Source organism: Apteryx rowi, unplaced genomic scaffold (genome assembly GCF_003343035.1).
Source record: "Apteryx rowi isolate R43461 unplaced genomic scaffold, aptRow1 scaffold_108, whole genome shotgun sequence".
Classification (NCBI taxonomy): Eukaryota; Metazoa; Chordata; class Aves; order Apterygiformes; family Apterygidae; genus Apteryx; species Apteryx rowi.
The window spans coordinates 1746369-1769470 of record NW_020447286.1 but is presented as its reverse complement, the minus strand read 5'-3'; the positions used below and the strand labels follow the sequence as shown (position 1 = coordinate 1769470).

The 23102-nt window shown below is 36.3% G+C and overlaps 1 protein-coding gene across 1 annotated transcript in view; it reads right to left on the bottom strand.

Annotated features, from left to right (window-relative positions):
• The window catches only part of PCLO (piccolo presynaptic cytomatrix protein), a 371358-nt gene that overhangs the window by 152249 nt on the left and 196007 nt on the right, over positions 1-23102 (bottom strand). The window contains exons 8-9 of the mRNA XM_026071312.1: positions 8182-10390; positions 2664-2809 (exon numbers count right to left, since the gene is read on the bottom strand). Of these exons, the coding sequence (XP_025927097.1) occupies positions 2664-2809; positions 8182-10390 (2355 nt within the window). The remainder of the gene's footprint in view (positions 1-2663; positions 2810-8181; positions 10391-23102) is intronic.

Below are 23102 nucleotides of genomic sequence, written 5' to 3'. Positions count from 1 at the left end.
AAGTTTCACACATGTGAAACAATGTTCTGGAATATAAATATGGCAGTGGTAGGTAAAATCGTCACATTTTTTATAAAGAAGAAAATACAGATAGGATATTTATGGCATATGAGTGAATCTGGGAACTTTGATACATAACAAGCAGATTAGTGCTGTTGATGCAAACACTTCCTTCTGTGGCTGGTTTGAGCTCAGCATGGAAGATCAAAGGACCTGCTACGGCTTAAGTACTGTACTAAACAAGAAAACTGTCATCCTAACTGATTTCTGAAAAGCCTTTGTGACAATGAAAGCTCCAGGTGATGCTGGGCTTCTTCAGATGGTCAGGATGAGGACTGGTTTGTCATTTTTGGCTCCAAAATACTTTGTACCTGAACAGTACAGCTCTCTGTGCAGAACTGGGCTTATAGTCAGACAGCACAGGACACCAAATTCTATTATTTTACTGTTGTAGAAGGGACAGGACTGAAAAAGCTTTTAGGGACAATTACTTTGGCAGAACAAATTAAATGACCCCCAAATTGTTTATTTTTCTTGATAACCTTAAAATATAAAATGGATGTTAAAAAATACAGATGTTAATATTGAATTATTTGCTTCTACTGTTGAGTATTTACTTTGGGAATTTAATATGAAACTAATGATTGAAATTTTTTAAAATGAGTATGACCCTTGTTATCATATCTTAAAGTAATTTCATTTCTGGAAGTGTGTAAGAATCAGTTTGCTTTAAGTTATTATCTCAAACATGTTCACAGAAGATATTTAGCATACATGAGCTCTGTGCAACATTTTGACAAGGTAGATGATGCAAAGTTGGTGAGAGTTGGTGTTTCTCTCTTCTGCAGACACTTTAAAATGATTTTTCATCAGTGGGTGAATGACAGTAAACTAAACTGGATTGAAACAGATGAAGAGGAAAGTGTTATAAAACTTTTTCTTGAAATAATTTTCTTCTGCAGCAGCTTTAAATTTTGGTTCACAAAGCTTACACTAGTAAAAGCACCATTTAGAACTACTTAGAACATGTCTGCTCTTTCAATTTCAATCCCAAATTTTGCAAAACCTTAAAAAATGTCTTTGGTAATATTTTAGATGTGGTATCTCTATTTCCATCTACACATGGGAATATCACAATAGCTTCATGAAGCAAAAGTATTTTCCTTCTGGAAAAAATCCAAGAAAATAAAAAGTCTCAGCCCCCTTAACTTTTGTCCCCCAAATTCTGATCAAATTCTTTCCACCAGTCCTAGTGTAGTGCTATTTAAATGAGAGAAAAAACAATGATCTGACATTTATTACTGGTAACTTTCCATGGAACTATTTCTAACAGTAAAAACTATGGAGTTTTAGAAGTTATACATCTTCCTGACCATCTCTGTGTCACAGAGCTCAATATACTACTAACCCTTTTCTTGGAGAAACCTTATTATCAAAGTAAAATATTAAATTTTACATCATGATGTTGTAGTGGTCAGATATGTATGTTCAGAATAACACATTTTTCTCATGAGGATTAAAGTGCTCAGAAAGGCAGGTATTTTGTAATATTGCATATATTAGTAATATTAAGAGCTGTGAAGTCTCTAAAACATTCTTTGTCTTACAATAAAGCTGATTTGTAGTGTGAATTATTTGAACAGCTTCCTGTAAGACTATCTGGTATCTTGTAAAGTCCTCTTTCCCAACAGGAAAGGAGTTGGCACAGTACAACCTAGGCTGTGTAAATCTCAAAACATGCTAAACTAGTTATAGACAAAACAGAGAAAAATAAAAGTAAATAATAGTCTGTACTATAAGACATGAATAGTTACTTCATAAAATCTACATTCTACTGTCAAATGTCAGGGAAAATGCTCACCAGCTAGAAAGTTTCTAAGGCTACATGAGAGTAGTATATTGCTGGTTGGATGTGGTCTGAGGAATTAACATGAGCCCATTAAGCTATTAAATAGCACAAAAGGGCCATGTCATATCTTCTATTGCTCCCACTACAGAAAGTAGAATATAATTTGAATCAATCAGTAAAAATGATAGCTCAAAAGGAAGTGAAGCGCTAAAATGTATCGTATGAAATATATAAACTTCATTAATACAAAGAGGATATACGATTGTATACTAAGGTGAACTATATTTCAAAGTATGCATGCTTGAAAACTAGAATAATGTATTTTTCTTTCTCACTGTTATAAATTAAACAAATTCTTAGATTGACGTAGTCTTGCTGATTTATTTGGTAATTGGCCACAGGGCACTGGGATTATTCTGACTAACTAACAGTGGGAACCAATGCCAACAGCATAAAAGGAACTCTTTAAACTACTGAAAGACGAAGCTTGATTTGGATGGGATAAAACTGATAAGGTAAAATGGGACCACACTGGATCTTTTTTTAATAGGAATACCTAATTCATATATAGTACTGGTTAAGGGATTAATTTCTTTCAGATAAATTTCAGAAATTAAAAGACAACCTGCAAAATTAATACTAAAATTTAGAGAAAATAAGTGATTTTAATTTAAGGCCACCATCAAGTCCTGATGACAAAGGCAGGTTCAACAGCACTTTAAGTGAATTTACCTGGAATTTGATTAATTGCATAGTCCCTAGTCAATCAGACGGTATGATGATCAAACTTTTAGACATTCATAAAACTACAGGCATAGCTTACTTGGTCTTGGTGTTGACTTGGTGGCCGAGAGTGGGATAACTTCTCTGGCAGCTTTCTGTCGAGGCCGTGTCCATTCTCCAAACGAGATTCCCGGGGCTTGTCAAACCAATCTGTTTCTTCACGACGGAGATGATAGGCTTTGAAAACCAAGGACAGGTCAAATGTTCTGATCCAGTGCTGGGCAAAGCGCAGTGATGTGCATTGCGCATAGCAAACATGCATAGTGGTTATTAATTGGCCATGCAGCTAAAGCAAAGTTACAGGCAAGACTAGAGACATTGAACTCAGGCATAATTTAGCTATTAGTGACTAAGTAGAGTGAAAAGATTCTGTCTATGTGGATATTAAACTATGGATATTAAGTATTGGAAGAAACCCACTGCAGAATGCTATCATCATTTCCTTCCTTCTGGTAGCTCAGAAGTAAACTGCTGATGTTACACATTTCTAAAATGTTTGATGAAAAACCTGTCAAAGTAGATAGATACATTTCATAGGCTAGAACAAAACCCTCAAGACCCACACCCCACAACAAACTCCTAAACTTTTGAATTGAATGTTTTTGAAAATACTTTGGAGATCTCTACAACTATTTATATGAAAACTGAGTCTGCTTTACAAAATGAGGAAATGAAGCAAAATCAATCTACATTCTTCATAGTTTTAAGCAGAAATATTGCAGGTGTTCTCATTTTGAATTCCATTCACTGATTTTGCAGTATGCACTTTCTTTTTGCATGGAAAGTTAACCAGAATGGCCTTCATGCAATAACTTCAGAGACTTAATTTTCTATTTGCAACAATTTCTCACTGGTACAAAATCTATTGTGCTAGACACTCTTGTGGGATGAAATAACACTGTTTCATTGAAGTCAGTTTTGTAAATACATAGATTTATGTCTACTGAGTATTGGATTAACTGACATAGGTTTCACTCTATTTGGGATCAGAATCAGCTCTTATGTATTCAATAATATTTACACTATACGGCATAGAGATTTTCCTCCATACTGCCCATCAGTGTAAAGCAAAGCAACATGTAGCTAATCAGAATACTACTGAAAGTTTGAATTTTATGTTTTAATAAGTGAGATAAATGTAGAATTAGAAGAAAGTCAGTATTTGTTTCAGCAAAAAACACCAGAAAATTGTAGACCCAAAATAAGGTCAATAGTTGCTATAATAACAGGACTGAATGCAATTGTTCCATGACACAGAAGAGAATTTAAAATGCAAACTGTAGGATACATAATTTTGTCTATTCAGTTGTTAAAGTCAACATGATCTAATTGGTTTAACAAATGACTGGAAAAAAGCTTTATGGGAAAGGTTGATTTTTTTCATGACCATTTCACTAACTTTCTCTAAAAATAGGACTAACATATATGCATAATTTTTAAAAAGAAAATTGTTTATGTGGTAAAAAGCCATCACATATTACAGTAAGTCTTTGGACAAATCTTAATCTTGGTCCAGATGTTATGCAGTCTATTCCTTCTGACGTGTGCACAAATTTAATCTAACATGAAATGGTTTGAAAACATTATTTAGACCAGCACAAAAGAAGGAAAAGAAACTTTATTGAAAGTTGAATCTTGTCTGACTAGTGATTAGTTACTGATCAATTGCTCTTAAACTGTTATGATCTAATAGGCAAACTCTTTGTTTTACACATTTGTGCTAGCTGACTGGCCGCCTGCATGTACCAGGCTGTTTCATAGCTCATCTCAGCAGAACTTCTGATTGAGGCTTATATTAAGAACCTAAGACATTCTTCTGATCCCAGGTACTAATGCTGACTATCATAATCTGGGTCATTAGATCAACAGGAGAAAGAGTGAAATTTGGTCTCTTCTTGTCTCATCTAAGATAACTTTGGCTGGATTTCTTGTTTAGAAAAGCTAGCACATATGCAGAGTTCCATACTGCACTTCAGAGCAGCCTACATTTTTTGTCAAAACTAGGATGAATGTGTGTATTTCATATGAAATAAAAAGAAAATATGTATGTATGTGTATATAGGCACGCACACCACACACATATGTACACACACACACAATTGTTTTTGGCTTGACTAGCTGGGACTTGTTTTAGTTGGAACCCTGAGAACAGCCAAGATGAAGCACTGATAGTGGTAGAGGCTATGACCTTGTTTCTAAATCTAACAAATGCAGCCAGATTATTCCATCTGTAGAAACTCCCACTGAAGTGAATAAACTCCCATGCTGTTAACTGCACACACTTTAAAGAGGTGAGATTGGACTCCACGTTGAAGAGCTCAAAAAACATTAGATCAGAGAACCAACAGTGGTTACCCTAAATCTCACAGATGGAAAATTACACCAGGTTAGCTGTGTTACAGTTAGACACATTTAACAGACACTACTGTTGTTGGCAGAGTGCTACCCTGAACCTCAATGCTACAAGTAATCTCATGTCATAACAAAGACGATTGGTAAAGAAGATATCATCATATACTTCCAACTGGTGTGTGCACAGTCAAAAATCAGTGTGCAGCTTACATTTTCTTGATGTCTTCAAAGCTGAATTTTAAACCTCTAAACTTTACTGCAGAATTAACAAATTAGCATAAAAAAGAGAAAACTAATCTTTGAGGTGAGAGAAGATACAATTTCCATCCACTGAGCTGACTAGCAGGCGATACTGACATCCATAAAATTAAGCACTAGTTTCAGCATCCTTGAAAACTAGTATCTTCAACATATTTAATAGTTTGTGGAAACTGTGGCAGCTTTGGGGTTAATAAGGAGCTACTTTGCTATATCAGAGCTTTCCTGGCACTCAAAACTGTGAAAAAATATCCCATGTTTCAAAAGTTCAGAGCATTCATTATTTTCAATGGGAACCTCTGAGGTTGAAGTTTGTAATCCTGTCGCATGTACTACTTGAGTGCTGAAGTACGGTTTTAAGACTCATTACAGTATGCAAGTACATTATGGCTCTTAGTGAAATTAACTTAAATGAAGGTTTGGGCTCAGAGTCCTATTTCTACACTCCTCTGATTTTTGTATGGAATGTGATTTATAAAAAACAAATAGAAAGTCAAACATATCTCTCAATTTGAAATGAAGAAAAACATTTTAAAATCAATACCTTGACCTACGTTTATTTTTAAGTCTGTAATGAGGAAAGTTGCAGCTTTGGTAATCATTATCACAAGAAGTGTTTTTCTAAGATTGCTTTTAAGACTCATTTATTTTAACAAATCTTACCAATATCAGTGTAAATTGTAATGCAAATTATAATTATTAATGGCAAATTATTTTTTAAAAAATTTGTTAAAAGGCTGGATGAAATATGCCATAACAGCTATCCATTGTCAGGGCACTAGGGAGAGAAGTGCAGTCCTGGGAGAAGAACGTTGTAACTTTTTGAAGAACTAGAATTACTTCTTTAGAGCATTTTTTATCCTACACCCAAATAACATAAATTCTTTTCAATTTAAGTTATACGTTATTAGACATCCCTTAGGATAATCTGAAAATAATATAAACTGCTTTGATTTCCCAAGACTTGACTTTAAATGGTGCAAAATTAAGGTATTTGTTTAAAAAAAAAAGCTTGATAGAATTTGGAAAAAATTATTGTTCAAAGGGTAAGCACTGGTATTCAGGGACATGTCAGTCAAATAACATATTTGTGAACTGAGTTAGAATACTTCTGAAAGAGTGCATCTAATCAGAAAATAGTTCAAAAACAAAACACATGCAACCAAACATGTAACATATATACCTTGTATAAATATGTAACAGAAAAATAAAGCACTGTAGTGCAGAAATGTAAATTCCTATGACCTGGTTGTTAATATGTTGTAAAATAGCATCAAATAGTCTAACTTTTTGTATTTTGGGGTCCAGTTTGATTCTTCTTAGTTTTCGGGAGGAACATCTTGTGTCTCTCACAATGCAACCCTGCAATGACCCTTAAAAGACATCCGCCAAGTCTAGACAGGATAACACCTACTTACTTAGAAAGAATGATACCAGTTAGAACCTGGGGGTCCTTTCAACTGCTGTTGCATTTAATTAGAGAACTCTGTGTGCTAAGAATTTAAGAAGAATAGTAAAAACACTTAAACTTGTGTTAAAAATCAAGAGGTGATGATCCTGAAATTCCCCTGAAATACACACTTCATGAGCAGACTGTAAATATCTAAGAAATATGAAAAGAACTTATAGAACAAAACCTCACAATATATTGCCGTATCAGGAAAGCAAATAGGTTTCATTTTCTAACCCATATGAAAGACTCAGCTTATGTAAATAAGAAATAATGCAATAAGGTTTAAGTTAATGTAAACCTGAAAAATAAACCATACTACTTCATAATCATGCAGATATGTCTTTTGAGACAATCATTGCCATTTACAGACAATATAGCGCATGCAAAGTCTCTTTTATTGTGCAGTAAATACACATAAGAAAGAGTTAAGGAAGCACATACAATTTGAACATATTAATTTCATTTTCTTTCAAACTGTCTTTATGATTTTTAAACAACTTAGAATATATTAAGTCTGAACTGAGTCGAACAAACTGGTACATAATTAACATAAGCTTTATCATTCTGCTGTGCTTATTAGAAGAAACATTTTTTAATTGCACCATTTATAATACATCAGAAAGGTTCCATTCATGAACCTAAGTGAGATAAACTCTTGTGCTTATTTGGCAGAGGTACTGTATGCGGTGCACATAAAACCAGCTATGCTGCATAATCCACCAATAGAAGTAGAATACTTTATGCAAGTTTATTGAAGGATGAGGTTGTCTTGCACCATCCAAATGAGAAATTATCTTACATCATCACAATTCTGAGTGCACAGAAGTCCACATGACAGGATGCTTTTAATACACCATATGTAGAATGTTATTTTGCTATCATGTTAAACTCTATATGGTTCTAACATACAATATGTACTTAATGAACATACTATTTCCATATAAACATATCTCTAAAATGGTGCATCAGGAGATGGAAGTTTCATTTCTTGAATTCTATAATGACATGTCATGAAAATAAAATTACCAGAGTTTTTCAGAGGATTTGGGAATTATTTTCCAAATCCCAACAAAAAACTATTGCAAATAAGTTCATTGACTCACAGTCACTGGAGAATGACCCACATAGATACTGATGGAGGGATGGTAGGGCATGTATTATACATGGAATAGTCTACATAGTATCTTTAGAAAAGTAGATATCAACAAATAAAAAGGAAGATGCACAAGCAAACCAAAAGGAAAGCAAATCAACAACAATACTGTGAGCATGCCAAAGTAGCTTAACACCATCCAGACAACTGCTGTTAAGATAAAATAAAAAAAATCAAATAAAACAAATAACCCCCCAAAAAGTAAATACACAGAAGATGCACCAAGGAACAGAAAGAAGAACAAGTCTTTGCAGTATAATAAAAATTAGACACATGCATAGAAATGAGGATTTGTGTTGTGATAGTAAGATATCAGTCTGAGGCCTAATTTACCTTCACTGTCTGACATGGCATGCTGGAAGTCATCCATGATGAAGGCTATATCTCGATCATAGCCTCGAGTCCGTGACTCCTCCCTCATATGTTGTTGGACCTCTGGTAATGAATGGCTTGATCCAAACTGGTCCCTGGTATCTGCAGATATTGGTGGTAAGGGTCCAGCTGCTGCTCTTGCCATTCCCATTGGCTGACCAACAGGACTTAGTGGGCTCTCTTCCTCCGAGTTCTGTGCTACTATCGGGATCCTTCCCCTGCTTTGGCTAATAGGTAGACTGGTAGGTTTAGTTCTTCCAGAAGGTGCGGCGTGACTAAAGGAAACATCTAGGGGTTCAGCTTCTTGGGCTTTCAGTCTTAAAGAAGAGCTAGAAGAATCCCTTTTTAATGATAAATCAAGTCCGTAAACTGAGGATGGTCTGGACGAGGGCCTAGATCTACTCCCACTACTATAAGACTTGTCAGCTTCATCTTGTAATGTGGATCTCATTGTTGGACCTAGTGCAGTCCCAAGGCTTGCTCCAATGGATGAAGTCAGTGTTGGCCCCATGTATTTCTGTTGGTCAGTGATATTTTTTCTAAGGCCAAAAGTGATATCATCCTGAAGAAGCCTTGCCCTAGTAGTAATTCCGCCAAGTGATGAAGTGCTAGAAGTCATATAGCTTGAATAATCAGGTTCAAGGTCTCTGCTTTCTTGGATAGGTGAAAACTTAGTTAGTTTGGGGTCTATCAAAGCTTTCTTGTGCTTTGACTGCTTCTGGTAAAGGAGGGCTGCTGGGAGCTGCTTAGCAGCCTGTTTCTCAAGGGTAAGCCTACCTATGCTATATTTCTCAGATTTGGGAAAATGCCTGTAGCTGCTCTCTGCATGGTAATACTGTGACAGGCCAGCAAGGTGATCAAGACTTTCTGCACCTCTACGGAACTCTTGCTTTATTTGATGTTTCAGAAGTTTGAGCTCATAAGGGTCCTCCATTGGATCTTCATCAGCTTTAACATAGGAATGTAACCTAGAAGAAGTCTGCAGTGGTGCTAGGAAGTCTGACACTTCTTGTGCTCTCCTGGCCTCTGTTGTGCGAAGTAGTCGATCTGTTTTGGTCAGATCTTTTTCATGGAGGCTAAAAGTGGAACCGAGTGCTCCTGTTCCTTTAGTAAGTTCTCCTATATCATCAATCAGTACATAATTTCGTGGTGTATGGTGGTGGTCTATATCTGCATAGAACGAATCTGCAGATATGCTTGATATTGGACTGCTTGCCATGCTGTTTCTCTCATCTAGTCCTATCCTTAAGTCCAAGGTAGTGTATTTACTGCCCAGTTGGGAAACTGCATAATTATTGTCAGTTGAAACTGGAGCTATCATGAGAGGCTGATTTCGAATCACATCATAGTTTGTGGTTATCTTAGGCTCCAAATATAATGTAGTTTGCCTTGGCTTTGGCTGTATCACCATCATCTGTGATGGAAGTTGGTATGAAGGCTGTTGAGTTGGTGGAGGTTGAGCCTGTGGAGTATATGACATAGTAGCTCCTGTTTGGAAAGCTGTCTGAGTTTGATAAGGCGAAACCTGCTGGTGATATAAAGGCTGCTGTTGTTGGTAATGTGATTGTTGCGTAAATTGAGTTGGTGCTTGAGTAGGCAAGGCAGGAGATGAATACTGATACTGAGTATATGGACTTGTAGCAGGGGCAAACTGCGTTTCTGGCTGGGTTTGTGGTGGCATAAATTGATTAAATTCTGTTTGGGGTGCAGTACGTGGTCTTTCCAAGCCATGCTGAGTTTCTATTCTGGTTGACCTGGTATTATTAACTTCACTGTCTGACATGTAATCACGTTCTTCTGCTACTCCTTGGAGATAGGCACGCTCTCTCTTTTCTCTTTCCTTTAATAAGGCTTCTTTCCTCCTATTGATGCCCATTTCCAAGTATCTCAGTTTGGCATCTATTTCTTTTTCCTCCTCATCTAGCTCTGCTTGCTTCTTCCTAAGCTTGGCTGATTCCCGTTCGACCAAATCCAGTTCCCTGTCTATATCCTGAAGAATTTTGGCTCTGGCCATAGTGTTGGTCCGACAAATCCTTCTGCGTGAAACTGACCCCACAGAGGTATAGGGTGACTGGGTTCCTGCTGTTGCTTCTTCTGGAGGTGGGTTGGGCAGAGTCCTCTTCACCTTCTTCTGAGTGCCTGACGGAGTTATGGTTGAAGTACTTTTTGTCTGAAATAAAAGAAGCAAGACTGAATCACTATTCTGGAGGCTTGATCTCTAATAAATCACAAGCTGTTTACAAATTTCTCATGGTATGGCTTTATATCTTAACCACATACTTTCTCCGATGCAGAGGAGGCTTGTGGTATCTGTGAATAAGCAGTAGCAAACGACATGAAGAAAATGCTGTAGTCTCTTAAAGGTCAGGAAGATAATCTATCCAATCAAAAATAGGAAAGGCATTGACTATGACTTTGTTTAGCCTAACATTAAAAATTTACTTTATACACTTGAAATTGAATTGAGATTGTAATTTAAAAGTTTATTTTTATCTCATATAATTATATACAAACATACTGTGTCTGTGTGTGTTTGTTGGGGGAGAACGTAGACCTACACAACTTATTTCTATATAACATTTAATAGAAATAATATATAAAATATTATATGTATATATATAATATTATCTGTACAATATAAAAGAAGTCTATGTGACAGACACTGAGCACATACCTAGCATCTATAACTTGTTCTGAAATCCAGTCAACTTTCTGGTTGCCAACATACTTGGTACAACAAGTAGTCCTCAGTACCTCTTGCTGTTTTTGCCTTACCTCTGCTGGCAGACATATATTTTTTCCAGGAAGATCTTTGTGCTTTACAAAAATGGTAGCCTAGGTGTGAGCTTTCTTGAGCCCATCAATTTCTCTCTTAAATGAAGAGAGAAATGCCACTTCTAAAGCTGTAGTTTAAAACTTTTTAAAGTTAAGCAGTATAAAAATTAGGACTGTAGTTAAGGCAACATGTCCAGATTTCCTCAAAGTTAATGGTCGGAGGGTGATTCATCCTCTTCTAAGAGAAGGCTCATGAGTCATTTTTTGGAGGTGTTTGTCATCTTCATCAACTAGGGAGGTAAGCAACAGAACTGCCTAGATGCGATCTAAATTGTACCCTAAATTACCAGGGTTTTTAAAAGATTCATATTATCTCTGAAGTAAATTTAGGCTCCCACACAATGTAGGTATACATTAAGGAGTGGAACTTGAATAATTTTGAAATTTTATCATATACTCTCAATAGCTTCTGACGGATTTTGCTTCAGCAATGGATAAAAGACTTGTCCATACACATACTCTAGAAATAATCACCTCAGCCATTACAGATTGCAGCTATCTTGATAGTGGAATATAGCAACACTTTAGCACCATTTAATAAGGGAGTAAAAAGAATGTTAAATACCAGCTGGACTCTTCTACCTCTGCAGGCACAACAAAAGCATAGCACTTTAGCAAGCATTAACTGTTACTAATTAAAAACAGAATTTCTTCTCAAAGAAACACTACTTCAATCAGATTATAAGTCAACAAGATTAATCCTAATTAGGATAAGAAAAAAACCCTGTACTTTCCCCAGCTTAGCCTAATATGTTGCCAACAAATTATAAAAGTTTTTAAGAAGTGTTGACAACCTTCTTCTGCTGCTCCTGTTAGCTAACCTTAGCAAATCACAATAATCAACAAGTTATTTGCCATGAATCTTTAAATAAACATTTAGTATCTTTTCAAGTGCCATTTAAGCTCATTCATCCTCTTCATCTAAATGCCATCGACTTTTGCATGTTTCAGATTTCAATAAAATTAATTTAATTTTGTTTTCAACTTCCTGTGGCTATTTCCCAAACCTGTGTTGTGCCAACAAATCAAAGAAACTAATTTTCTCTTGCTCAGTGTGTAGTTATAATCAAAGACAAATGAATCATTTACAGTACGTCTAGCTGGCTATTGATTTACATTGTATATTCTGTCCATTACCACAGTTACATCTCCCTCCCAAACTGAAATAGCAATCACAGATGGTGGAACAGTCACAGATGGTCACTGGTATTGGGGAACAGCTATTAATAACACACTCATTAAAAGGTATGTGATATGTTAAAGAATGATTATTTTGGGACATCAGATATGTTGCTCATGAACAAATGGCAGTGTCAATTTATAAGGCATTTTATTGAAAAAAAAACCATATCTTGTTTCCGTCTACATATAGAAAAGCTCAGACTGATAGGACACTGCAGGGAGATGTACCACTTGCTTTTGAAAAAATTGATAGCCTCTAGTTCTCAGTTGCTATTCTCACAAAAGAACAGGTAACAGAGGACAGCCTTAATTATTTTTACTTGATATTTATATTGAGATATAAAAAAATTTTTTTGATATTTTAGTACTTCAATAAATTGTGCTTTGTTTTCTTCTTCCTGGATATTCTCATCATCAGTTATGTTAGCATGCTACATGGGAACAGCATGGGTAGATTTAAGGGAAACTCAACTGCAATATTTTGGCAGATGATATTAGAATAGCAGTTAAACTTAATTTTTATATTTTGGTTGAATTTGTTAACTACCAAGGTAAAAATATGAGCCAAGACTCATCTTCACTAAATTCTATTCTTTTTTATCAAAGAATTAGATGTAGAAAGGACTAATTGGGCTGTCTAGCCCTCTCTCTGTATTTTTGGTACTTGCTGTGTTGCCAATACACATTAGTCTTGACTTGCACTGTCTCCTGAGTTTTAATTTTTAGAAGTATCTGGATAAAAGCTTGTCAACCCTGTTAAATTTTGTGGCGGCTTTGGAATAAATCCTTTCAGATGACCATCCTATTCCTTCTGAGTCTTGATACCAGGATACTTTTTCTAACTATTTTTGTTTCCTCTAATTTGATGGCATTGCTGATGAGGCCAGTAGAAGTCTGACTCATTACAAAAACGAGTCAAGCACTAGGAAATGCTCATACGTTCCATTGCTTCTTATTTGTTTTTAAAAGCTAGTTTATACTGGGGGACTGAATGACTCAGGGGATCCGCGGTGACTTTCCACCTCTAAACAGTTTGCATGGTTCTTTTTATCCAGTCTTTTTTTGAGTGTTTTTCATCTTTTCCCTCCTCTTCTCAATTGAATTTGTTTGAATACAATGTGGTGCTGTACTTGTATCCTCCTTTCTCAGTATTCATCAAGCTATTCTTGGATATTAGCCTCATTTGCTCAAAGAACTCAGCTATCACCCTTGGGTTTACAACTCCTATATACCTCTTGAATATGTCGAATTTTAGTAGTAAATATATAACTGTCATTATTCCCTGCTCTTATAACATTTCATAATCTAGGATTTTCTGTGATCTGAGGCTCCACACAAGCAAACATAAACTTGTTCCTCTGCCATGTGTAGAACTGTCAGCCTAGCATTCCTTTTAGCACTGCACCTAAAATTTATGTATAATTTTTGATATTAGTGGGGGAAAATTGAGATAATGGGTATGATATGTATGTGCACAAATCAAGTACAACTGTAATGGCAGCATACTTATTAGAGCTTGCCACCACTAGATTGTATGGGATATATAAATAGTCATGTAAGACTATATGGTAAGTATTACAATGTTAAACTCTGTGATAATGCCCTAGATGCTATGAAAAAGCAAAGGTAAAATTAATCATTGCTGAAGGCACTCCTCTGCCACAATTGTCTGCAGACTCTTCATCACAGAGGAAAGCCTGTTCTACACTCTAGAGAAACAAAACCTCCGCACTGTAAGGTTTTCATCAGCATTTGGCACTGACTTGCACTAGACTTGAAATGTCAGCAGAATGTTGGTAGTACCTTAAGTACCAGAAGAACAACACAAATAATTAATGGTTTTTTGTCTTCAGATAAGGACTATGTAGTCAATAAACTTGTTCAGCAAACTCCAGATTAGCAGCAGTTGAAAAGATGCATGCTGATGTCCCAAAACATGTTCAAAAGTTATTATAGGAATAGATCATTTGTATCTAGAAAAGATGTCAAACAGTGGAGGGACACAAATCACTCTTCCATTCTGAAGTGAGGTCATTTCAGGTGGGGACTGATGTAGATTAGCAAAGTGGTGATGGAGGGGGAAGGTGAAGCTTTCACTCTAGCTATCTGTGTTCCAACTCCCACATCTGGGATCTTTCATGTACAAAAAAACTCCCCAAATGCAACACCCCCTCCCCCCAGCTCCCAATACAAATTGCAATTGTAATGGAGCAGTTCTACTTATAAAGGGCTGCTGTTTGGTGTTATTCATGGTTAGAAATATACCAATAGGTACATTTAGAAATTTCTGTAATTCATTATTTTAAAAATCTGAGTGGCTTCAAAGAATCTATGATGATCAATTATCACTGATGAAAGATCTTTTAGTAATTTATTACTATCTTTAAAAGTACTTGTAAATGAAACCTAATTCTGAAAGACACACACTAACATAGCACACTAATATTAGATTACAGTATTATGAATATGGAATACTCAATTGCATCTTGTAGGATGCAGACAGTGATATAGGACAATGTTTTGTAGCCTGTCCTGCACAAAGAAATATGTATTTATAAAATATAGTCTCATAAGCAGTGTTGAGAATGGAGTAATAAGTGCTGTGAAAAACTTCTAACCATCAGTAAAACTGTATCAGCCAATCTGCACTGCCTTCCCTCATGTGCCATTGCTGGCAGTGGGAGTACCTAGGGCATGAGTTAGATGAGCTGAATTTGGCCTTGTATATGGAAGGGAAATACCCTGTTTCATGAGTAATATGTCAGAGGTTTTCTTTAATGCAATTCTTGCATTCTTCTTTTCTGAAAGTATTTTGCTTTGGGGACTGAGCATTCAGGCAGAAAACTAGTTTCTAAATCACTAGGCAGCAGCACTGAGGTGCCAGTCAGTCTGATTATCTCATGTTTTTTCACTCCTTTGGAGGTTCTGTAGAGATAAATTTCTCTTCTGTTAAAACCAATATACAATTTTTAGAAATAGTCTATTCCAAAACAATAAACAATTTTCAGAGGTGTTTTTTTTTTTGCTTTCATTCATGTCAATCAGAGAGTCACTCACTCTCCAAATGAACACTTCTGTACCTTCTATCCTCTTTCTCTTTTCATTTCCTCTGTGAAATTGTTTGAAATTGCCATTTTCACTTCAAATGCAAGGGGAACAGCACAGTGCACTTCCTAACAGCTGATGTGACAGGAGATATCAACTTCTTTCCTCAGTTAAACACATAAAAGCCCATATGCTTCTTTTGATCTTTGGGGGAGAAAGGAGAAATTCAATGAAAATTTGATACGCAAACTACAGACAGATGTGGCCCTTAGACAGTGATTTTCAAAGGCACAGGCTCTAAACCTATTTTTCATCTATTCTTGTGCGTAGGCATAATAGTTGTTCTGTCATTTGCACAGAAGAAACAGTTGGACACCAACACTAACCTATTTGTGAGTCACTTGGAATAGGACTGACAACTGTCTGTAGGTCAAATTTTGCCTGTAAGGGCAATGGGGTACTTCTCTCATTTGCACTGGTTAAAATGAGGAATAGCAGTTTACATCAGCAGAAATGCATCAGTGGAAAATCAGCTTGTGAGAAGAATGAAATCCAATGTTTTGAAACTTTGATTCCAAATATTATAACTTGAACTATACTCCATATGTGTGCATTTAACTCATTTTAGGAAATATAAACATTATTTACAATGCTATGTTTTCATTTCCTCAGTTGATATCTATAAACAATATCTATATTGTTTGTTTTTTCTGCTCCCTGAAGAGGCAGCAGTCTCTTTACCAATTCCCCCAGTATTATCTAGTACTGTCTGTGAAGTTTTTTCTTTTGCAGTTTAAGCCTTATACAAAACAGCAACATTTCTGACTATCTCATACACTAACATTATCTTCAAAGCTCACCTGAAAACAACTATTTTCTCTCTTATTCTTCATTTTTTTCCTCCTCTGCTATTCTTTAGTATTTATCTCTGTAATTACATTACTTATCTTTGTAAAGTGCCCTGAGATACGTGCTCATATGAGAGATGCATTATCCAATTATATTCAATGTACATGGAATCACATGTATCTCTGTTAATGGGGGAAAAAATTCCTCTGGCAAACTGATTGAGACAGTACAATGGGCATCTGTCAGGCTAACAGAAAGACTCAAATTGTCACACCTGAGCACTGTTCTGCATCAAAATGGCTGTACCAAATGGGCTAAATACATTTTTCTCACGATTCAGTCTCTGAAGAAGAAAAAAAAGTGGGGAGAGGGGAGGCAAAAGGGGAAGAAGGACACACAGAAGAACCTTGTCCTAAAAACAGAGAAGACCATGGTCAGAATTTCTGCTCTGAATGACAAATACAGATTTCACACTTTGCTATTGAGGGCTTGAAAATGTCACAGGATATATTATATAAGTGCTATGTAGGAGATATCTAATGATGCAACACTGTCTTTATATGCTCTGTATTGAAATGATTTTTCACTGTTAAATAGCCTTAAGTATTTCATTTATACATATCAGTATATATACTGATGTATATGTGTGAGTATATATGGTAGTATACTCATGTATACTACCAAGAAACTCCACAGAAAGACAATACTATTCTCCCACTGCCACACTGCTAACACCACAGTACCAACTCTAGTTCCTATTCTGAGTGCTATAGTACTATAACTCTAGTCCAGGACTGAAGCCTGAATGTAAAAAGAATTCAGAGTAAATTTTTTTGTCTGTGAATTAAATTCTTTCCCTATCTGTAAATTATTTCTGAATTTTCAGAAGATAGTCCAATTTTTTCTTAAAAAACAACAACAAAAACTGAGGATTCAAACAAATGAATTTATCTAGATGATATCCTCCCCAAGACTCATGAAAGTTTCTGAAGAATATTCTGCTTAGACAAGGCATAAGATTATGAAATCAGAGGATAAAGTATATGGAACTCTATGGACTGCATGACAGCAAGCTGGAGTAAAGGAAGATTCACTATCTGGAGAAACAGCAATGGCAAAACTAGAATTGCTGTGCCATAGGCACTTAACAAGATCAAGAAAGAGGCTGTAGACTTATGGGGACTATATACTCCACTATAACATAGTATACCACACTATAGCTTAATTAATGTTTCTTAATCAATCATCACTTCTTTTTTTCCCTATTGTTTCATTAGGGAGTCAAAGAGGCATTTTAAATGAGGAATACAGAACTTCTCAGACTAACTTGTGAAAAGCTGTTGAAAGCTCTGTGAAGCAAATGAACTGTTTGATGTCTGTGCTGGATTAAGATGCAAATGCTGTCTGCGCATGATGCCTAATGTCTCCAGTACATGCTGTTTTCTGGGTTAAGCAGTGACACAGAACTAACTGTTCCTCAGTAGCAGGTTCTGATACAAAGGGTATTCTGCCATTGGTAATTCAAAACAGTTATGCTAAAAGCAATGAGACTTACTTCAGTTTTATTAAAGGATATTATATTAAAGGATGAATTACTAAATTCAGGAGTAGTTGAGCATGAAGGTTTTTGTGGCAGTAGAAGACATTAGCCATCTTAGTCATCTTGGAATGATGAAGTTCTTGGAATAAATCTGTTTGCAAGCAATGTAGTATCCTTAGCACAGGCTCATTCACTCATAGTAAGTAGTCAAACAGTGCTCCTCATCATGTAATACACAAATTGTTGTATGTTATTCCCCAGAGTCAGAATAATGAGCTTTAATTGAAACTCTGATCTCACAGAATCACAGAACATTTGAGGCTGGAAGGGACCTCTGCAGATCATCTACTCCAACCTCCCTGTTCAAGCAGGGTTACCTGGAGCATGCTGCCCAGGACCCTGTCCAGATGGTTTTTGAATATCTCCAAGGATGGAGGCTCCACAATGTCTGGACAACCTGCTCCAGTGCTCAGTCACCTTAGGGAAAATTTTACTGGTCTATAAGAAGTCTTTTCCCAGGCAATAAGAACATACTTTTAAACCTCTTCCTTTACAATCTAACTGAGAATCCTGGCCAGAGAACACTGGTGAGAAAAATTCAGAACAGTTTATACTTATCAGTAGTATATGCTGAACTAACACCATCTGTGTTTGACTGATATCAAACTACATTGCAAACTTTCAGTTATAACCGAAAAAGCCCTCTCTCTGAAAGAAAGAAAGTATTAATCTTATTTTACAGGAAAAAACAAACAAACAAACAAACAGAAAGGTGTGAGAAAATGTTGGCTTTTTCTGCCTCTTCTTAGCTACTGGCTTCCTCCAAAGAATGGTGGCTGAGAAGACTCCACATGCTGCCCCACAGACCTTGCTTATTCACTGAAGTGAGGATTCATCTGACCAAACAGACATAACGTACAAATCTAATCTGAGCCATCCCTCTAGACTAGTGAATTGGAAGAAACAGATCTTAAAAGGTGCAATTTGATGCACTTGAGATCACACCTGTTTCTCTTACTGACTGCAGATGCAGCCTTATGTAACACAGGTATCCATGCTGTACACGTCTGGAGACAGGTGAGGTCAATCCCACTCCTAGCAATTGCAGCAGCTTGAATTCCTGCTGTGATCTCCTCATGCAGGAGCTCCTTTGTAGCAGAGTTTTAGTCATTTTCTCCATGCAAGAATCTTACCACCTCTGCGGTTCTTCAGAAATGATGCCTCTCCTCGACAATCAAAGACTCTTGGCTCAGCTCAGTTTCATTGTTTGGGCAGTATTTAATCTATTCTGTCCTTCACTCATGGTGCTTTGCTTCCCAGGACTAAGATTAAAGGTGGCAGAGTGAGCAGAGCCCTGACTGATCTCTTTCTCTAAAATGTGGTTCTAGCTGGGGAACAATGGCCACGTAACTACTGTTGTAAAGCACAGATTAGACAAACTCACTGAGTGCCTAACTGTGTAATTCAGACCTTTCTGTAAGCATCACAGCTAAGCCTCATCTTTGTCTTGCTGGCTCAGCCCTGACTTGAACCATGCTACTGTGTGCCTGCAACACAACTTATTACCTGCATCAAATTTCTTTCCCCTCTTTCCAAAAATGCCTTAAAATTTATCAAAACACCTTCTATTCAAGAAAAATAAACTATTTCTTACTCTACTTTGGTACCACAGATAGTCCCATACAGCTTTTCAGATTCTATATTGACCAACAGTACTTCATGGAGGTGGCAGAGCTGTCAAAGTGTCCAGCACTGCACACTAGTAATTAAACAACAGCTCTACAGCCAGTTTAGAAATAACAATTTGATAAACTTGTGTTATATGAGAAGCTGAAGACTCTTTTAGCTAGCCAAAAATTTTATTCCAAAAGATGTGTGTTCGTAATGTCTAACTCTAAACCACAGCAAGGAGCTCGAGAAGACTAATAGACATGAGCTTTCTAAACCTGTGCTAGATGGCATGACAGGACCCTGAGTCCACCAGAGCTTTGTGGTGAAACTGCTTAGACCTTTTCCTTAAAGACGGCACACAAAAAATGCTCAAAAGGGTTTCTAAACTCAGAGGCAAGATTTTATCTGAATGGTTACAGGTAATGTTTTAAAATAGAATTAGGCAAGGCTGAATGAAAAAAAAAGGGGGTTATAAAACTCTCCTTGCCCACTGAGACCTTACTTTCAGGCTTGACTCCATTCCAACAACTCAAAAACTTTCTGGCCTGCAGCAAATTCTGTGTGGGGCCCTCTGGCTCACCAGGACAAGTTGCTTTCTCCATCAGCTCAGGTTATGAGCCTGCTTCTTTCTCTTTTCAGCAGTTTCTCAGTGTCTCCTTGAATTTCTGCCCTGTGCCTTTTTTTCCCCCTCTCTCCACCCATCCTTCTCTGAAGTACGGGAACTTCTCCCCTTAAAAAACGCTCAGTAGCTCCCAGGGCAGGAGCAATCTCTCTCTCTCTCTCTCCCCCCCTCCAGAAGCTTCCAGCCAACCTAATTCTCTCCCTCTTTAAACAAAAGTAACAGAACCTGACAACACACAGAACAGAGTCTGTCACAGATGGCTAAACTTATGAGGTGTGGAAACTACTCACAGGATGTACAGATTTTCCATTATGACTTTTTTTTTATGTAGAGAAAGTTTACTAGCCAGACCATATACTCCACAGCCCTATATTCCTATTCTTATTCTGGCATAAGAATGGCTTTTCCAGTTTGATGTAAACCCATTTCCAAGTAATCCAAGTTAAACAAAACCAAACCAACTCTCCCCCTTTTCCCCCCAAAACTTCCAAAAAGCCTTCCTTTCAAAGAAGGCATAAATACTCGAATACATGGGTACACAAATTTGCTATATTGACACAAATAAAAGCATCTTTTATGGAATAAAAAAAAGCTTTCACTATGTTATCTGTTTAAATTCATACCCCTTTTCAAACTAACTCAGTGATATTACACTGAGTTTAATCCATGAAGCTGGAGAGAGAAGTGGCAAAAGTCTCATCATCTGATAATATTTAAAACCCGACTGAACATGACATCAATACCAGCTTTTCACCAAAGAAATCCAGTAAACTCAACTCTTGATTAACACAACTGTGAATAAAACCAGAGAAAGTCTTGATTTTAAAAACAGCCTCCATCTTTTTTTTTTAAGATAAATGGATTTAAAAAAATGATTTTATATCTGATTGTTTTACCAATTTTTAAGTATGTCCATCATTTATATGATTCACCCTGAAATCAAGATTAACACTTGCACAAAAATAAGTGTTCCACTCCTGGAGAAATTCAATCAGATTACAGCCTTGCAGTCAATGTGATATTTGATCAAACTGTATAGGGTTAGAGAAGAAGGCAGCAGTAACCTTTAATTTATTCTCTTTCTACTATTTTAATATCAATTATACTATTTTAGTACTATGACCTTCCTCTTTCCATTTCTGCTTACTGTGACAAGCAGGATAGGAAGAGAGAAGTTTGGCAAGCTTCCTTTTAAACAGTAATGAAATTAAAAATAAAGAAAAGGCAGCAGAAAAACAGACATTAATGTGAAAGATGTTCCATTTACAGTTTCTAAACCTACATTTGTATTAAAGAAAATGAGAACCAGCACTTAAAAAAACAATTGTGATCTGTCAAGATACCATATAGAAATGAAAATTCCAAGGTTGACCTTGAATCTTGCATATACTTTCACTGCAGATACAAAATGAAAAAAAGTTGTTTTTCTTTCCCATCTTCAGAGCTCCCATTATTCTTGTTTTGAATTGTTCTCTTTGCCTGCCACTGCCACAATTTAAAATAGGAATTCAAATTCAAATTCAAAATTGCACTCATTTGTGTAAGATTGGTTTTATAAAATAACACCTTATGTACACTGTGATGTTGTGGACAGTTCAAAATGGTAATGGAATATTAGTTAATTTGTATCTGTATATTTCTAAAAATCTAAATAAAAGTAATTTTGCTTGACTATGTGCACATGGACTACATTATTTGCCCTAAACTTGCGGTGTACAGTAAGTTTTACTATAGCAACATAAGAAATTAACAGTAAAACATGTTCTTGGCATTCTTGACTCTGGTCACATATGGTCATGCTTTGTGGAAAAAAAACTGCAAAATATCACTTTTTATATAGTTGGCCCTTTTTTTATTTCTGAAAGTATTCAGATGAGATAACAGCAATGTTTGTTCATAATTGCACATCTGGGTTGGCTGCTTTTCTTTGCTGTTTTCAGGTGTTGTTCTTACTGCCACAAAATTTTTGGTGACACCAATGGGTCTGAAGCTGATCTTACTTATACAGCGTAAATCAAGAGTTTACAAAGAAAGGAAAACAAACCAAACTCTGAATGTAAATTATTACTCAAAAGCACATTCTAGACCAGTGGAAGAGTAAAGGCTGAAGAATTAGCCCAAAGTGTCCAAACTAAAGGTAGCTAATGAATATACTAGTGACATTTTAACTTCACCTAATATCATACTTTGCATCAATGTTGTTCAGTGCAGCTTGGGTCCAGATGTATTCATGGAAGTTCAGATGACTGGTTTGAAGTCTCAAATAGTTCTATCTTTAGTGTGCCCTGTAGGAGCCCAAGGCACAGTGTATCAATACATCTTCTGACAAGACATATACAAGAAATGTCAGTACTTATGGACTGAAAGCAGAACTGTTGGATGCAAACGTCATTTCTCAAAGATGTGCTCCCTACCGACTCGGAAGAAAATGTTGTAGTGCATTTGTGTGTGTGTTTGTGTGTGTGTGTATGTGCATGCACACACATCTGCACGTGTATAATGCAACAGAGGTTTAAAAAACAGTATCGTACAAAACAAGAACAGTAAAGGCCATTCATTATCAAGATAATACTAACAAGAAGAGAATATTTGTTAGTTAATATTTAGTTGGAAAACAGCAAAAAAAAGACTGAGCACAAAAAGGGTTCTTCTAAACCTTCAGTTCACCATGCTGCCACTTCATGTCATTATGAAGACCTTAGCAAGGTTTATAAAATTTTGATGGGGACGTACCACACTATCCCCAAGGTAAGAACCACCCCTGGAAAGAGGACTTGGTTTCTGGCAAGAGAGCAAATCAAGGGTTGGAGAGACAAGAAGCACAGAATTTAAGCTGCTGGTTTCTGAAAGTCATCATTCAGTAATAGGCTATAATGGTAAAAGTTTAGTAGTACCGCACAGCTGAGGGAAAAACTAAATAGCTGTGTGTTTCCCATTGTTTGATGTGAAGAAATAGTGTTCATCAGTTCAGCTATATAAAAACTATGGGTGTAAAATTTTTATGTCAATTTTTCTCACTTCAAGATAAATCCATTTTTGTGGAAGTCCTAAGACTATTAGCTTTTAGGAGCAAGTCGGTCTAAACGATATACTTAGTAACATTATTTTTATTTCATACTTTGCGAAGTATGACTATAT